Source organism: Erpetoichthys calabaricus, chromosome 12, assembly GCF_900747795.2.
Source record: "Erpetoichthys calabaricus chromosome 12, fErpCal1.3, whole genome shotgun sequence".
Taxonomy (NCBI): domain Eukaryota; kingdom Metazoa; phylum Chordata; class Cladistia; order Polypteriformes; family Polypteridae; genus Erpetoichthys; species Erpetoichthys calabaricus.
In genome coordinates, this window is record NC_041405.2 from 34,528,797 (window position 1) to 34,548,114 (window position 19,318).

Sequence of the window (19,318 nt, forward strand, 5' to 3'; positions counted from 1 at the left end):
AAAAAAAACTTTCATGACTACGGTTTGGTTAACCAACAATGTTTTTCTGCAGTTGCCTTTTGGTTTAGCAAATCTTTCACTTTCATCATTATAGTCAACATTGTTATACTTTTTATTAACATTTTTAGCCATTTTTTCCCCATATCTTCCACCAAGATCAATTCTTCAGCATCAAACTTTTCTTGTAAGATTATTCCATATTTTAATTGTTCTGTAAATCTGTCATTGAACCTGAGCTGTTATTGCATCTACATATTTGTCACATTTTTTTTTTGTAAGATTAATATGCATCACCCCAAATTCACTAATTTTTTCACATTCTGTCTGTCAGACAAGTTTGGTGCAATCGGCCAAGTACCTCAATTAACCACAGAGCATAATATGCCCGCATCTGTTTGAAGCCCCACACCCAATTATTTATTTAAAAACTTGCCCAACACCACAGACCATTCATTACTGTGCAAGTCAAAAAAAAAATCTGGAACACTAAGAAAATTTTCTGGAAACTCTACAGATTTGTAAGGCTGAAAGGTGCAACAAATCCCAGAATCACTGCAAAGGGTCTGCTGGAGGATTTATCCAACAATGGAGTTATGGTGCACCCTTCCACAGTGCAACAGTTGCTTGCATCACCAGAGTCTCTAAGCAAGAAGCCCTACTTCCGACCTTGTCACAAAAGGCAAAGTATGCAAAGGATCACCTGGACAAGCCATAGTCATTCTGGATGCAAGTGTTTTGGACAGATGAAGTTAACAAGAAACTTTTCAGCCACAATCACCAGAAGTGATTCTGGGAATAAAAGGACAACATTTCTTTAAAAGAACATCTTGCCAACTATTAAACATGCAAGTGGATCCATTATGCTTTGGGGTGATGTCATAGCCAGAACTGCAGCACAGAAATGTTACATACAAAGAGGAATGGATTCCACTCGATATCAGACAATTCTGGATGCAAATGTCATAAAGTCCAAGAAACTCTGGATGAAAAGAGGTTGGCTACCACAACAGGACATAATCAGAAGTATTCATCAAAGTCATGAACTACCTCAAGAAGCATTTGAAATGTCCCACACAGTACTTGTACCTTAACATTACTGAAAATCTGTAAGTAGATCTGAAGCATGTTGTACCTGCAAGAAAGCCTACAAACATCTCTGAACTTGAGGTAATCCACAAGGAAGAATCTGCAAACATTTCCATCTCTAAAATAAAAGGACTCATAGTGGGCTACAAAAAGCATTTGCAGGCTATAACATCCATTACAGTGGGGGTCACTAAGTATTAACAAGGACAACTGCCCAAACTTTGCTCAAGCCACATTTACTGTGTGATTTTTCTTTTCTTCTATGCTTAAGTTCATGGAGTAAAATGCATCACTGCCTTATATGTGGACAAAAGTCTTGTTTGAATGTTTATTTGTCACAGGATATTGTATTTAATACTTTCACTTCAAAAATCAGCAAAATATTCTATTTTCTCAGGGATGCCCAAACTTTTACACAGCACTGTATATGTTTATACAAAATCAATTATAAAAATGAGCATATCTTTAACATTTATTATCAATAATTCATCATGTTTCTTAGTTTGTTAAGACTGACATGATTGTATGGAATGTTGTTTTCTTTAAATATAATTAATAAAATTGTGTTTAAAAAAAAATGCATCACGTTTCTTAAATTCAGATGAATGTAATGAATTCCACAGTTTTCAAAATGCAGCAGTAGGTACAATAGTTAGTGCTGCTATCTAATTGGGCTCATTTACATCTGAGCACTTTTCTAGTGTTTTAGTGGTAGACCAGAATGTTCCAGAACTGCTTGAAAAGTTATTTTCTATTATTTTCAATGACACTATTCACACCTAAACTGTCTTAGCAGCAAGTGGTATAGAAAATTCAGGCATGCAGCAGTTTTCAAGCATTTTTAGCAAAACACTTGTTCTGTTGAAATCAATGGTAGTGTTCATAAAATGCTGGCAAAAGAAAGTAGTCAATTGCACATGTACTTTACAATTAAGTAAGAAACACTAAACAAAAGTTATAAGTATACATTTAGTTTTATTTAGGTGAAAGTTTAGTACAGATGTTTTAACAAATAGGCAGAGGTAGCGCAGAGCTGTTATTTCTGATTCACAGTGCCAACTGGATGGGGTTTGCCTAATCTGCCAATGAATTTTTGGAGTGATCGGTATTATTAGAGTGTGCTTAACTTAGTGAATTAACAATTAATAATAGAAAGTGTCAGTAATACTTATCAATTAAGAAAATAGTTTAGTTCTTTGTGAAGTAAATAACATCCATCCCCTTTTTCGATCCCCAGTCTGAGCCCTTAGGTGAACACTGGTTGGTGAGACACTAAATCACACGGTTTCAAAATATCTTCAGCAAATAACTGAATTGAAACTAAACAGATACTTTAATAATATGCATCTTTTACTGGATTGCACATTCTTTTCTGCTTCACTGTATGACAGAATCCTGAAAAGGATCAGTACATAAAAAAAAAATACTATGTCCAGCACATTTGCCTTACGCCCAGGGTTGCTGCAAAAAGCTTCTTTAAAACACTGAAAAAAATGCTGGAAAAATGCACAAGAAATACCTTTAAAGTGCTTGAAAAAGATCACAAAAGCCTGAAAAACACAAATGCTAAACAAATGCTGGAAATTTACAATGCTCAAGTGTGAATGGGCCCATAGACTTCAGCCCTCTGTAACCTTACAATGGAATAAGTGGGCTCTTGGAATTAAATTAATTTTCAAAGTAAAAGCATAAGACTGCAAGCACCTTCTAGATTAGGAAGCGCTATTTAATCGCTAATGATACATTTTAAGGCAGCATGGTGGTGCAGTTCTAACTGCAACTGCCCCATAGCATTAAGAGTCCAGAACTTGAATCACAGCAATTGCACTCCTTATGTGGAGTTTACAAATTCACCCCAATTATTTTTTTATTTTACTCCAGGTACTCCAATTTTCCTTCCTAATTCATGTTAGGTTGCTTTGTATCATTAACTTGGCTCTGTGTGAGCGAGCATAAGTGTGTGTGTGTGCGTGGCCTGTGATGAACTGCTGCCCCATTCAAAATTTGTAAACTTTTTCAACTTCATTAACATTTAATAAGAAAAATGTTGACTTGTATAAAGCTTCAATATGAGTAATTTTTCATCTGCTTTGTTTCATTTGTATAAACCAGAAGCAAAAGCGAGAGACCTGCCCATTATTTTTAGAGAACACAGCTAATAAATACTGATTAGAAATAGTACACAGAATATTACTCTGTTTTAAAGAAGATGAGTTCAGAAATTTGCCATTGCTTTTCAATGGAAGATTTTGAAATTGCAAACATTTTACATTGTGCCGTAGATGAGATATCTCAATTAAAAATTAACTATCCTGACAAATTTCCTTGAGAAATAAGTGGGCCAAATTTTAACAAAATTGATTAACTGGGAGCAGAGTTCTTTCATGCAGACAGATGTGGCAATTGCAAAAGGTGCTTATTGTACCTAAAAATGACATACAGTACTTACCATTGTGGTAACTTGGCCCCATATTCCTTTTATCTGACACGTTTCATGAACAAACGGTTCCAAAACACCCCCGGCAACTCCACAGCAATCAAACTGTAAATTGAAAAAAGCCGTGAAAAATTACATATTAGCTTCATATGTGTGTTTCTACACAGTTGAATCATTTTGGTTCCATTCTAAGATTGTAAGGCATTGTTGAGCAGGTGGGATCAATAGGGGACATGGTGCCTTCACTGATAGCATTTACTAGGTCTCGGTTTGTACGTTAGACTGATGTGGCAGCCATCTTAGTGTTGTCTGCAGGTTTTCCTTGTCTTTTATTTCGTCTGTTCAACTCAGCATTTTTTGCTTTTATATAAAAACATTATGACTAAAATTACAGAAAGTTATAAAATTCACATTATTGAAAAAAATAAATTATCAATATATCTTAAAATTCCAACCATAAGTTAAACATGGAAAACAGTCACAAAACTGCTCGCCTTCTCATTTCTTACTTTTATAGTCTACTGCTACTGTTTGTTGGTTTGTGACAAGCTTATGTCACACATGTGTCAGAGGGTCACCATCCAGGTTTCTCTCAGGCACATAATACAACCACAAGCTGAGTGTCTGTGTGACTGTATCATCTTCCTTTGCCTCCACAGTGCTGAGAAACCACCCAGTGAGGGCAACTGACTCCGCCCCTTTCTGTCAAGTTAAGTCAAGTTGGGGAGCATGCACTGGTACAGTGCGTTGCTGCCCCCACTACACAACGAAACAACTCGGGATCCCAGTTGGCATCCCCCTAGGCAGACACGCGGTCCAGTCCCACCCTCCGGAAATGACTCTCTATCTGCCGCAGCAAGGTGTTACATGGGCAACCCCTTGGCCTGGTCCAGCCACTCGGGTCCCCAGTAATGAGGATCTTATGAGCTAGATCACCCTTGGGGAAATGTGCCACATGGCTGTAGTGCCGTAACTGACGCTCCCTCACAATGCAGGTAATGTGCCTCATTCGGGACTTCATGAACAACCGCTCATTCGACACAAAGTCAAACCAACGATACCCAAGGATTTTCCAGAGAGACACAGTACCAAAGGAGTCCAGTCTTCATCTCAGGTCACTCTAGAGACTTGGACCTTCGTACTTTTGCATAGATATCGGGAGTGCCACACACCCCTTTCCAGCGACCTCATGACCCCTCATGCTCTCCCAATCCGTCTACTGACTTCATAGGAAGAGTCACCAGAGACATGAATGTCACTGCCAAGGTAAGTAAGCCTCTCAACAAGGTCGACACTCTCTCCGCAAACAGACACACTGCTGATGGCTGTGCCCAAGAGGTCATTAAAGGCCTGGATCTTGGTTTTTATCTAGGACACTCGCAAGCCCAGACACTCAGACTCCTCGCTCAGTCTCTCGAGTGCCCCAATCAGGGCCTCCATTGACTCAGTGAAGATCACAGCATCATCAGCAAAGTCAAGATCCGTGAATCTTTCTTCACCAACAGATGCCCCACAGCCGCTGGACCCCACGACCTTGCCCAACACCCAGTTCATACAAGCATTGAACAAAGTAGGAGCAAGAACACATCCCCGATGAACCCCAGAATCAACTGGGAAAAACATAGAAGTTCTGTCTCCACTCTGCATAGCACTCACAGTATCAGTGTACAGGCTGGCCATGATATCCAGCAACCTCAAGGATGAACCTTCAGGATGTCCCACAGGGCAGCCCTAGGACCATAAAAGCCCAGCCACCCAGGAGGAGGAGTCACTGGTTGACAAGAGAGCAGAAGCCTAGAACAGAACCTATAAAGAAGCCTTCATAGGCATCAGTGTATCTGTTAGAATGCCTGAGGGTAACAAATATTTGTTAATATTCATAGCATCGAGCAATGTTTCATTTTCAGTTATAAATAAATAGGGAAAGCCGAGTAGGCATCCCAACATGTATCATGGCTTTTGACCCATTATTACTTTGAATGACCACACTTGGAATGATTGTTCATTTAGTCCTATTGTACTCTTCCTATCCCTCACTTGTGATGGGATAGTTTATGGATCCACAGGAAGCCATGCCAATGACACAATCATTGTCCAAACAATCAGAAACATCCTTAATTTAGGGAAGTTAAAAAAAAAATAAATGAATGTGTGCAACAAAAGTCTAAATCTAGTGGTATTTAGTTCAAAAGTGGAAGCATAGTAAAAATAAAGTAATAGAATTCAAGAAGGAGTAGTAAGGCATGTACAGTAAATGTACAGGGTGTACAAGGTAGGCAACAGGTAGAAACCATTGTAAGAAACAGAGACTGGCAACTAAGGAGGAAACATGTTATGTTCTCCCAACAGATGCTAGTGAGGTCTCTAAACAGAAAGTGTGTCAGGTCATGATGGGTTATTTGGGGACACAATACCACCTGGTCTAGACAGCTGCAAATTCTCTTGGGACTGAGGAGTTTGAAACTTCCTATTAAAGCTGAAGTTGGAAAGGGTACTGGTCATCATGCTACAGCCAGATATATGGAAGCATGCTGTCCCTAACTCAAAGGTGTGGCGACCTCTTCAGACAGGCTGCAAAGATACCACTTCATAGACCACTGATGTTCATGGGTTACATAGTGTTTATGAATGCATTGAAACCTAGTGCTAAAGACCTAGTGCTAATAACATAAAGAGAGACAAGAGATGAGAAAGGGAGAGCCTTAAAAGTTCTTGTAAGTGGGCAACTGGATGAGTCACCCCACCTGGTAAACCCATATAGGTAGGCCCTTTGTGTCAATACAAGTTTTGTTTCCTTACGTTCACTTTGCCATTATTTTGCATTTACAGAGTTAGTATAAGGTTGCTAGTTCATTTTACAACATGTAAAGTAAATGAAGTGACTGAAGGCCATACAGTGAATGCTTAGAACGCTGCAGAAGTTAAATTTTTTTTGTTTTGATGTGACGATGCGGGTTCCCTCCATGCTCCCATACAGCTTCTGGGAGATCTGAACCCGACACCGTCGGTATTGTCCTAGACAGTGAGGCACAACAAAGCAAGGGGATGGTGCAAAAAGTGCCAAGTGCTTTTATTTAAAATCAACAAACAAAACAGTGTTCAAATAAATAAGTGCAGTGTCTCAAAAATATGTCATTAAATAAATAATCCATTAAAACAGAGGTGAAATCGTGGAGGTTAAAATCCATTAGAAAAAAATCTTTTAAAAACAACGAGGTTAAAACAATGGCTGGAAGCTGTCCTTTTTAAAAATAAATCCCGGTGCATTCTTCTTCTGGTGACTGGTGACTCCCCTGCTTCTCCCATCCAGGCAATGCACCAGGGGAGTCACACTAGCTGCAGCTGACCTGCTCTGCCTGCTGGTCTGGAGGCTTCCCGATCCCTGGCTTCGGTTCTGCTCTTCCCAGACCGAGACTTGGGTTCCCCAGTGACCAGGACGCTCAAACTGGGGCATCCACCTCCCAAGTCTCCTGATTCCCGCTGTCTTCCACGGTGAGCCATCTTCCTTCCAGTCACTCCCGCTCCTCAAAATGCTCAGCAGGAGCAACCACTACCTACTGCCCTAGGTGTCGGCCAAACACCCTGCGAGGGCTCCCTGCACCAATTACAGATGCGGACGACTCCTCACCTGTGCACTTAAGTGAGGACCGCCCGCATCACGAATTCCCCCAGGAACCGCTTCCGGCCACACTACCACTCCCCCTCTCTAAGCTGCGAGTGCGGAGATTATTTATTTAAAAAGTGGCCCTGTTGACTTGAGCTGTAGACCCGCTACACCACAATTGATTACTGAGCACAGTATTCTATGCCACGGTGTGTCTGCAGCAGTCTTCTTCCATGGACTCTGACACACCTACTCACATCAGAATAGTATAACAAAGTCAAAACTGCATGTTAGGGTTGTCCCCATAATCATTTATCACCTGCAACTATCGATAGATCAAAGATGGCATACACAATTTGTCATGTGGCAAATATACTTTAGGAAAATTACCTTCTGAGGTAAATGGAAGATTTGTTGCTTATTACCAATTTTTTTTTGATGAACATCCTCCCACCCGCTAAAGAAAGCTGTATCCTTGTATTAGCTGATGCATTTAAAATGGACTTTCGTTCCATTACTTAATGTATTATGGAATTGTGATATAAAATGTATTAGACTGTATATCTGTTTTTCTAATTGTCCGTTTTTTCTAATTTACAAATGACTTGGCTTCTTGTAGTTTAACTTCTGACTGAATTGGCAATTTAGTTTTCACATATATTTTTGGCAAAAAGAATGAATGGCACTAGAAGAAGCTCTCTGGTCTTTCCTCCCTCTGAGTCTTCTAAAAAAGCTTTGTCTGAAGATCACAGAGCCCCAGGCCTGTCAAGAACTCACAGCCCCCGTCCCCTCCTGTTCTGTTCCCGCACCCCCTGCAGCCAGCCACAATCAACCTGTTGACACGTCAAATGCCAATGCTTACTTATACAGGACATCAGACACAATCTAGTAACTTTGTTATACAAGCTGAGTAGATGGCACATATTACATAATTTACGCAACAGTAATTTGCATTGGGATTAGCATGCTTTACGTGAAAACCTGGCAACTGGGGGAGAAGCAGCAGCCTTCTGCAAGTTTTGCATTCAATAATAAAACACAAATACAGTGAAATACTGCTATCACATGTTTTGTTCACCACAAGCCATCAGAAACGTCCCAGTCTCTATTTCACTCAACCTGAGGTGGTGCACACTAAAGCCAAGTCAGAGGTGTGGCATCCTGATTTTGCTGACACTCACAAGCTACACTGGGTACCTTCAGCGCTGCCCTGTCAGTGTGGTGGACCTGAGTGATTCCATATAGCTACACACATAAGTTCTGGAATGGAAATATAAAAAAATACTTATATAAGGAACATTTGTAATCCTCATTTAACCCTCCTTGTTTTTATTTTGAATTGCAATGTTTGAAATAAATTGCAAATTAGTTTGGACAATTCCTGATAGATATTGCACTACAAATAAGGTCAAAGGGCGATCATTTAAAATTCTTCATGCATTTTATCCAGTAAAATGAGCATCTTCTAAATTATATATAAACAGGGTTATTTGTGTTCTTTTTGTGGTACTGAAGGAGAGTCTGTGGTGCACTGCTTTGTTCACTATATGCTTTCAAAATTATTTTGAACTGATTGCAAAGCTTGTTTTTAAGTAATTTAAGGCAGGGGTCACCAACTCCAGTCCTGGAGGACCACTGTGGCTGCAGGTTTTCATTCTAACCCTTTTCTTAAAGGGTGACCTGTTTTTGCTGCTAATTAAATTCTTTTCAACTAATTTGAATCGACTTGCTCTTGAAGACTCAGACCGCTTGTTTCTTTTTCCTTAATTAGCAGCCAAAGAATAATGATACAAAATGAGCCGAAACAACTGAAAATAAAGAAAGATGAAGGTCTCAGGAATGTCAATCTGCTCAGGTCCCCAAAACATCTTAATACTGTTCTTAGAAAAGAGGAAATCAACAATTTCGGAAATGTCTGTTTATGCACCACAAGAGCAGCAACAAGCCACGGAATTAAAGAATGGGTTTAATTAACGACAAGAATCAACACGTCATTAAGCACCTGGTTGGAGTGAAATTGGTTGGCGTTTGAGGACCTGACTTAGTTGCTTTTCTGTTTGCTCCCTCACTTCACATTTCATTTCTGTCTGGGTGCCATATAAGAGGAACGATGAAGAAATTCAGGGGAATAAATCTTTAAAAAAGCAATTCAAATAAAATTAATTCACAAGACGTTAATTAGCAGCACAAACAAGGCACTCATTAAAAAAAAGGGTTAGAATGAAAACCTGTAGCCACAGTGGTCCTCCAGGACCAGAGTTGGACACCCCTGATTTTGAGGTGTATTTCAAGTTTAAGGATCTTGATATTATATTGTATTATGCAAGATAAATCGTGGAAAAGGAATATTTATTATAACTTTTGTTAATTACTTTAGGTAAAGTTCATATTCATAACACAAATGGTCCAAGAACACTCTCTTTTAGCAGCTTTGAGAAGACTTTCAAATATTACCTTAAGTCTGTGAAAGGTCTACACTAATAACACTGCTCACATACAATATTTTGAGAATACCCAGTGCTGTGGAATTTTTGACTAACCATACCAAAACAGAGATTTGTCCAGAACAACTTGATATTCCAACTGAAGGAAAAAGAAATCTGGAAACTCATTTGTGTAAAGCTAGAAAGGCAATTATTAGCAGACTGAAGGGTTGGAAAATGTGCTAAAGAAATGATAAAAGAAAGTAGGCATAAAGAAAGTAGGATAGCAGTTTACTTGCCTGTTAATCTTAATTTTTTATTAAAACGTCTGTACAACAAAGCAATATCTGGATTAGGTTTTACCAATGGCATTTGATCCAGTTAGAAGGTAATATAAATGCTTGTGGTTTTCATTATAATCTTCCTTCAAGCTGTACATATTTTGGTTTTTGAGTAGTACAGTGGACATCACGTCCGGCTAACGCCTCTCAGATTCAGCAGATGGGATCTGCTCCTTTTGTCTTTTATGGGATTTTCTCAAGGTAATCATATTTTATTGAGGATCCTAAAATTTTATTTTAGCTTAACTGGCTTCCATAAATATGTCAAGTGTTGCGTATACATGAACTTGTTCTGCATTGGAATGGCACCCAGTCGTCTGATTAGTTTCTACCTTACACCTTCTCTAGTGCTAAAGCGAAGTGTATGTTTTTTTTTTGTATTTCTCCTACATCATGGAAGTGATTGTGTCATAACTTCCCATAAATTTGTTATGGAGTTACAGTATGAGTCTGCAAGGAGAGGGCATTTGAACAGAGTTTTCCATTACATATGTAAACTCATCATGCTCCATAAAAGCATGGAGCACTCAATAAAGGAAACATTTATTATTTACAACTCTGCCAAAAATTATGGAATCTCTACTCTTGGAGGATGTTCATTCAGCTGTTTGTCTTTGATGCAAAATTAAAAAAAACAAATCACAGATATGACACAAAACTTTTATTTAACAGGTGATCATTCTGGCACTGTATAACATACCTCAAAAAATTAAATGAATTTGCAATTAATGGCATATTTTTTGTTCAGTCTAAGTAGAAGTGTTTTCTTCAGGCATTCATATTTATATGTTTCATTGGAATGGCACCAAACAAAAGCTCCAGCATCATCTCCTTGGCCAATGAAGATTTGTGATTCATCACTGAATTTTACTTTTATCCAATCATTCACAGTCCATGACTGATTCTCTTTAGCCCACTGTAACCTTGTTTTCTTCTGTTTAGATGTTAATGATGGTTTATGTTTGGTTTTTCTGTATTAAAATGCCATTTCCTTCAGCCGATTTCTTACAGTTCAGTCGCAAACATTGACTCCTGTTGTTGTCCATTTGCTTTTCATTTTCTTTTGTTGTGCATTTTCTGTTTTCCAGGCATATTGCTTTGAGATCTTCTTCCCCATCTCCCTGTATATTTCCATTTTCCAGCTTTCCCATTTTGTTTGTACTTGCTCCAAATTTTAAACACACCCAACATCTTTGCCACACTCTGTGTTGAATTTCATTCTTGAAGGAGTTTTATAATCCTTTCCATTATTTCAAATGACAGCTTGTTGGGACCATGTTTCCTGTCATGAAGCCTGGTGCAACATCTCATTAAGGTCTGCAAGCACTCATTGGCCTATTAGACTTGTACAGGGATTTGTTTTAGAAATGCAAATTACCAAGTGATTTCATTCCTCTACTTGTTCTGAAAAAAATTGTGGCATTAATTACATCAATTTAATTTAATTTTAATGCGTGTTTTACAATGCCAGAATGTTCAGCTGTTAAATAAAACAGTTTTGTGTCATATCTGTGATTCATTTTTTTGCAATAAAGTAAAACAGCTCAATGAACATCCTCAAAGAGTAGCAATTCCATAATTTTTACCAGGGGCTATAGTAGTAAATAATATGGTGACAAATGTTTTGTTTGTAAACACAGATTACATCTTATTATACTGTGAGATAATTTTTTTTAAAGTCAAACAATATCAATGAGGTAAGATTGAACATTTTTTTTTACATTTGAATATACATTATGTTACAATATATACTGTAAATGAATTATTACCCTACTAGAAATGTAAAGTTTTTATAGCTTGAAAAATAAAACACAAAAAATCCATATAACCTACCATATTGTGGAACAACTTGAGAGTGATAGCCAGACTGAGGTCTCTGGTGTTCAAATATTTTAAATAGACCACTGTGTAAATTTCTCCAAGATTTTCAGCAACCTGTTAATAAGGAAAAAAAAAAGAAGTTAGTAATTATACTAATATAAAATGCCATTTTGAAGCACACTATGTTTTGTAATTAAATCTAGGGTATAAGCTAGTGAAATGTTAGGTGAAAGTTTATGCTACAAAATATTTTTTCAGATGGTATAATAAAGCCGTTATCCTGTTAATCAAGCTCTAACTTCAATTGTTCAAATTCAGCCGTTTTTTGCTGCAATTTTACAAACAAGAATTTTCATACTACAATCTGGGATGTTACAAACATCAAGGCATAAATATATAAAATAATTACACCTTTATGTAAAAATACAGAAGCAGCAGGCTATCTTTTGCAGTACCCGTGTTTAAAAACAGCATGTATAACACCTTTCTTTATGCCAATGAATTCTCTCGTGCTCTCTTTCAACAGGTGTTTCTAGTGTGAGATTTACTTCTATAAATGTGCAACCAGGGTAGCTTTCTTTCTCCTAGCACTGCTACATGTGTGGTATAAAATCTTTTGATGTACTGGACTAAAAATAAAAAATAATTGCACAGTGTAACTAACAGTGGCTTAATTACAATCTGAAAAATAAACGACTAGAAAAAAAGTTCTGGCTGTTGAACATTCAATAGTAACTGTCCAAATGTTGTATTTATAAGTGCCCTGTTTTTCCTATTGTTCTCCCAATCATATAGTAAAACATGTATGTGCATGTACTCCTTTTAAGACAGACCCTGGAAGTACTTCCGTTATTTGGGTAAAGTCCAGTGGAGGTACGTCTGGGTCAGGCAGAAGTGTCATAAAGTAGAGATGGCAGAGCAGGGCTTAGACTACAATTCCCAGCCTGCCTCATGTTCTTGAAAATGGGAGCAGTGACACATGGATCATGCCCTCTATCGTGTTGGAGGGAGTATATATTCCAAACAGGATAACTCCCCCAGTCCTTCTATTATTCCAAAATCCAAAGTGGTCAGGACACCAGTACATTGCTGTCCTTCCACTCTACCATCTTTCCTGGCATGGGGCTACCTTTCCTCCTGGATGGAATATTGTACAATCCCATATGACACTTACATACTGAATTGTGTTACACGCAGGAATGCTGAGTCTCTTATAAAGATGTATTTTAGGTTAACACAGTGGTGTAATAACAGAGGCGGAATGCTTGTTTAACCAGTCTTTTCCCCTTTATAGAATGGAAGAACAGTTGCCTAAAGAGATATAACGTTATTTCCTCCTCAAACTCCACCACTTTTGCTCAACCAGGGAAAAAGCCATTAGGACATCTTGGGAGCCATTAATGATGAACAGCATGGAGAGAGAGAGATACATCTTTTATTTTCAGTTTTTTTTTTAATCTTTTGCAAAACCTCATAATAAATAGGGATCTCCAGGCTGGAGCCCCACACTTTTCTTATCTTCCATGTCCTTACTTTTTACAAAATACACATGTTCAAGCCAAAATACACTAAATATTACATACGGTGCAGCAAAAGCAGCATGCCATTTACATGAATACTATTATTATATACTAGCAGATGTGATATGCTCTAAAAGGAAGAAAATACCCTAAATGCATTTCAAACTGCTTCTTTTAAAAACACTTGCCCATAAAACTCTGTAATTACTATATATTTTTTGAAACAAACCAAAAGCCTTGCTAAAGATATACAGTAGTATTTACTCAGTGATGGATATAGTAATCCCTCGCTATATCGCGCTTCGACTTTCGCGGCTTCACTCTATCGCGGATTTTAAATGTAAGCATATTTAAGTATATATTTTTTGCTGGTTCGCGGATTTCTGCGGACAATGGGTCTTTTAATTTCTGGTACATGCTTCCTCAGTTGGTTTGCCCAGTTAATTTCATACAAGGGATGCTATTGGCAGATGGCTGAGAAGCTACCCAACCAGAGCGCGTATTACGTATTAAATAAAACTCCTCAAATATATTGTGAGCACGGGGGCTGTTCGCACCCCTAGAGGATACGGCCGCTCCTCAAAAACCGCTGAAAGATTACCTTCACATTGCACACTTTCTTGCAGCTGCTTTGTCCGGCGGTGCTTCGCATACTTAAAAGCCAAACAGCCCTATTGATTTTTGATTGTTTGCTTTTCTCTCTCTCTCTCTGACATTCTCTGCTCCTAACGCGCACTCCTTTGAAGAGGAAGATATGTTTCCATTCTTTTAATTGTGAGAAGGAACTGTCATCTCTGTCTTGTCATGGAGCACAGTTTAAACTTTTGAAAAAGAGACAAATGTTTGTTTGCAGTGTTTGAATAACGTTCCTGCCTCTCTACAACCTCCTGTGTTTCTGTGCAAATCTGTGACCCAAGCACGACAATATAAAAATAACCATATAAACATATGGTTTCTACTTCACGGATTTTCACCTTTCGCGGGGGGGTTCTGGAACGCAACCCCCGTGATCGAGGAGGGATTACTATACCTCTGAAGAGTGGTGGAAGTTTTCTGAGTTCTACTATAAGAAAGTGAAATGCTTCTGGCACACAAAGTGATTCAGAATCAACATTCTTCAGTTAAAGAAAATTGGTTCATCAAAGGTTAGACACCATGAGCATGGTGAATGTTGAAGGAAAAAGCTGTGGAGTTCAAAACTATCAGAGTGAGTAGTTAGGAGCAACACCAGTCCATAAAGAATTTGAACCAACTGTTAGATTTACTAAATGTCAGGCACACATGTATTATTTCATATTATTCCACTTACTGGAAAACTCAAAGGAAACTCTGAATCGAGATCCAATGCAATGGACTGACAATGGTTTGTTAACAGTAGAAATAACTATGACAGCCCTCTTCTCCACACATATATTAGCAATGCCAGTCTGTATCCAGCAGGGGGCGTACACTGCCTGGGAATGGGGTTGTTAGCGACTGCAGCCTTTACTAAACCATATATATATAATATCTTTCCCTAGTGGTACAGCAGTGATTCTAAAATGAAGAAAGAATCAGTAACACTAATGGAAGATTATACTTAACTTCTGTTTAATATTGGTTGAACACTCACAATAAAATAATAGTCAAAGGAGAGGTATACTTGGCCAAAGCAGATGCAGTGGGGGTTTCCTGCAATTAGTGGTCGTCCAACATCGAGACAGAGTGTGGGAAAGCATTTATGTCCTAGGCACGGGCAGGAGCAATGTCTTCCATCCTTCAGTAGGTGAGCTCTGGGGTTTTGTGCAATTGTCCAAGTTTTAATGCTTTCTCTTTGGACAACCAACCTCCAAAACATGGGTAGGTTACTGCAGAGGTTGCTTTCTTGGCAAGCCCTAATTTAGTTGACAGTGACCCTGGCGACCCTGTCCATAATATTAATCAAGACGAGATAAGGCACAGTAGCACTTCAGCATTGTGTAACACTTGACTCATCTTGTCTCCCTGTCAGATTCACCCTTTCAGTTGGATTCTCATTGTAAATGAAACAATGTGTATGAATAACCCTCACAGATCACAATGGCGTACTTAAAACCTTTGCCAACACAGCCATATAAAAAATGTTTCCTTTGCCCTTGCAACATGGGGAACGTCTCCATCCCATTGGACATTTTAGCAGAGAACATGCTTGTGGAAAAAGAAGGTTAACACCATGCCTCACTCAAATGATATCAGTTAGAGAATAATTGTCACACAATCATTTGTGGGCTTTGTAGTTAGAGCAGTTCACACAAACCCTCAACCATTAAGACTATGATGGAAGGAAAGTTTTGGAGTATAAATTCATCTTGAACACCTTGTTGACAAACAACTCTGGACAACACATTTTACTTCCTGACAAATTTTTGGCAATAATTATAAATTGCTTCAAGCTAAACACAGATATAATTTCAAACTGACTGTATCACATGAGAATTTCTGAGAAACATGAAATTAACCTTTATTAAATTTAGCATGTTTAATGGCTTAATAATGCATTAGATGGCATTAATTGCTTAATGATGTATTAGACCAATTATGCTAAAAATCTTTTGCTGCTAATTTTCATTTGTACTCGGCATGTGATGCTTCTCGTTTAAGTGTCTAACAATAGATATTGTTATGCTTTGATGGATTCCACTTGCTTTGAAATGGTGTTTTAAATGTTGCAATGTCTTTACGAAACTGTTCACCATGTTCATCACTGTCTACAGGGAAGTGTGAATGCAGAAATATTAATCTTTAGCGACATATTGAACTTCATGGTTTTGTTTATGCCTAAAGCAGGTAGTCAACCAGCTGTATGTAGTTTGGTACTCTGTGGCTGCCAGGAAATTCTTAACATCTTTGAATGCCATCCATGCTATCTCCTCTGGCCCTAATAGCAGATCTTCAAACCACTTGTCATTGAAGATGTGTCTGATTTGTGGACCAACAAAAATGCCTTCCTAAATCTTGGTATTTATTCATGGAAGCATCTGTCTCAAATATCAAAATCCTTCACTTTCCATTTTCATTGCTTTCAATAATTTGTCATTAGTCCAAGTTTTACATGAACTAGAGGAAATAGTATCTTTTTTGGGTTGTCAAGTGGACTATCATACTTTTCTTCCCTAGCACCTAAACCTTAAAGAGCGTTCCGTTGTTTTTAATGTAATGAGTCTCTTTAGCATAGCTGTCTCATTTGCAAACAAAACAACAGTACTTGGTGTATTTGAGCTGCATTCCTAGTATTACCACAGATGTTCCACTTTAGTGGTTGTACTGTATGAAATTATGATAATAGGCAATTACAATTGTTCCAATCTCTCTATTAAGATGTAATAGACATTTAGGCAGCTAAACTTTCCCTTTATCAATTTAGAATGTTAGAGGCTGGCTTAACACGGGGTGTACAAATCTCCAGTTTTTTAATAAACAGCAGGTGAGAAACTACAAAGTAAAAAACAAATTATTTCCAGTACATAACTCAAAGGCATGTGAAACAGTAGAATTGAACCATTATGGTTGCATACATGTCAGAGGGGGACATTTTTTTGATTTCTTGGGTAATCCCGTTACTGATTATTGTCATGGCTGTCTGCAGGATGTAGGTATTCGCTGTCTTGGAAAGGAGTCACCAAAGTTTTGGCTGGTTAAGTACACAAACAATACATATAATATATAATAACATAACTGCTCCTTCTTTGGAGAATGTTTGTATTTACCTGACTTGGAAATTGCATGTCTGACAATATTGGTTTCTAATCAACATATCTGTACTCATTCATGGTTGGTAACAATACATTTTGTTAACTTGTGTTTTCATTAATTGTTAAACCCAAGAAATTTAGATGTGCCATTGTTTAAACCGATTGTCCAGGACTGACAACGGCAGGAACTGAAGAAGATTTAAGCTTCTGGGCAGGAGAAGGCAGGAGGAGGGACAGTCCACTGAAAACGCTGCCAAGACACTCGGACAGAGCACAGGGGCTCGCAGGCAGATGAGGGTATGTGGCTGGCATGACGTGAGGCACAAGGACGGCAACATTTACTTCCAGGGAGGAAGAGACAGCTCCACAAGAAGACACCGGTTGTGGATCCAGCAAGAGAGGGAAGCCGCATGAAAGGACTGAGCAAAGCTGGCAGGCGAGAAATGAGGTGTGCCTAGATCACAGCAACACAAGGCGCCCAGAGTGGAAAAAAAGGAACGACGAAGAGACGCTGACAGGGATTCCATGATTTTGGAAAAACTTCTGTTGAGAAACAAGTGTCCAGTGAACAGAGTGCATCCATGGACAGTTGGACGATTAGTTGTTGGGGTAACACAGTGTGCAAACCGGACTCTGCACCACTAAAGGTTGTATCCTCCAATCCTTGTTTTTAATCACTTTTACAGTGTGGACTGTGTGCTTTCCTTTTTAAAAAAAGAATTTTGTTCCTGATATTGTTAGATTTTTTTAAGTTCATTTATCTTTTTAGTGCACTTTATATTGTCTTGTGTAATAGAAGTTACTGTTGCTTTTCCTGAAATTACTGTTGTGTCTTTCATTGTGTGTTTACTCACCGCCCAATTTAAAGAAACCTGTGTGCTATTATCAATAAATTTCAAGAGTTCCCCGTCTCTTAATAAAACTGGGTGGCGTAGTTGGATATTTTAATGGTGTCTAAGTTAGATTACCTGTAAGTGTGACCAGACACGTGTCACATACACATTTGATTGGCAAATGAACGGCAGGATATAAATAACAAATGGTCTTGGTAAATGGATTTAAACATATGAATGGCAATACATAATGGTAAGTTTTACATATACAAACTTACCAACTATGCTATTTAAGTCTTAAATAGACAGGAGGAAACAGGGTGAGTAAAGAAGACATGTGGTGGCAGCAGACACAGCTAATTTGACTGGGAAAGCTCCACTGAAAGGCAACACAAAAAGGGTAAACATAATAGGGCACATGTACTTAGAACACTGAACAAAATATTATGATACAATAGGAAAAAATAATAGCTGAAACACTCATTTTGCCCATTTTGCAATCATGATAGCAATAAAATAGCATGTGACAAGAGAATTAAAGGTGATTTTTGTGATCAGCAGGGTAAAATCCAAAGGATACACTCAGTAAGTGTTCAGGAAACAAAATCTCTGCTGTCCAGTACAACAGAGCACGATCCATTCATTACAGAGGCAAATAATGGAATTGTAAACGGACCTGAACCGCTCTCAAGGATGTCTCATGAACAGCCATATAACTATACCAATGGCACAGATATGTTTGTGTCTAAAAATGAAGGAGACTCCACTACCAGAGAGGAAAAATAAATCTGATGATGTACCACATCAAAACATGGGCAGTGGTAGACTAGTCCTGTAAAAATGAATACTGGGTGCACTGTAGAGGGCGTTCTAGCAGTGTGATGCTAAATGTGACCTGACAACATACTGTATACCAACAGAGACTAAAGAAACAGTAAAGCACTAAGAACTAATTAAAGAAAAAATGACCGTAGTTCTTATTAGTTCTTAGCAGTAGCTAAGATAAAATCATGACAGAAAAAAATGATCTGATGCAAGCAGTGGGTAATGCAGCATTAGACCATCCTGCTAAACAATCTTCTACATGTAAACAAAAAGTACCAGCAGACTCTGTAGTCTCAAAGGAAGTCACAGTATAACCGCATTCACAAAACACTCTTGCTGCAGATGCAGCCACAAAAGCTGTAGAACTTTCCATTGATGTAAGGCTGGAAGATTTAAAGGTTGAAGAAGAAACAACAATAAAGACAAGTTGTAATATAAACCAAGCATGATACAGATACCACCGTCAATTATGCAGATTTTAAAGTCAGGGTGCATTGATTAAGTCACTCAAGCTGCATGGGGACATTAAACAGGTTAAGGTGAGACTGGTAGTTCTTCCACAATGGTGGCGTGAAAGCTAACTTTTGTCATAGGTGTGTTTATTGCAAAAATGTTAATACTGGAAAAGCCATTACACTTAATATTGGAGATGATGTGCCATAGACCTCCACATGATTGACTCCATAGGCCAATTGACAAAGGAGAAATGCTTCGAGCA

At 38.3% G+C, this 19,318-nt stretch overlaps 1 protein-coding gene across 4 annotated transcripts in view; it reads right to left on the reverse strand.

The window, feature by feature from the left end:
* The window catches only part of LOC114662065 (CD9 antigen-like), a 140,041-nt gene that overhangs the window by 14,454 nt on the left and 106,269 nt on the right, over nucleotides 1-19,318 (reverse strand). For 3 of the 4 annotated variants that reach the window (XM_051934400.1, XM_051934398.1, XM_051934399.1), the window contains 2 exons: nucleotides 11,725-11,826; nucleotides 3,536-3,628 (listed from right to left, as the gene is read on the reverse strand). The exons of the other annotated variant lie outside the window; for it this stretch is intronic. In XM_051934400.1, coding sequence (XP_051790360.1) covers nucleotides 3,536-3,628; nucleotides 11,725-11,826 — 195 coding nt within the window. The remainder of the gene's footprint in view (nucleotides 1-3,535; nucleotides 3,629-11,724; nucleotides 11,827-19,318) is intronic. 4 annotated transcript variants of the gene reach the window in all.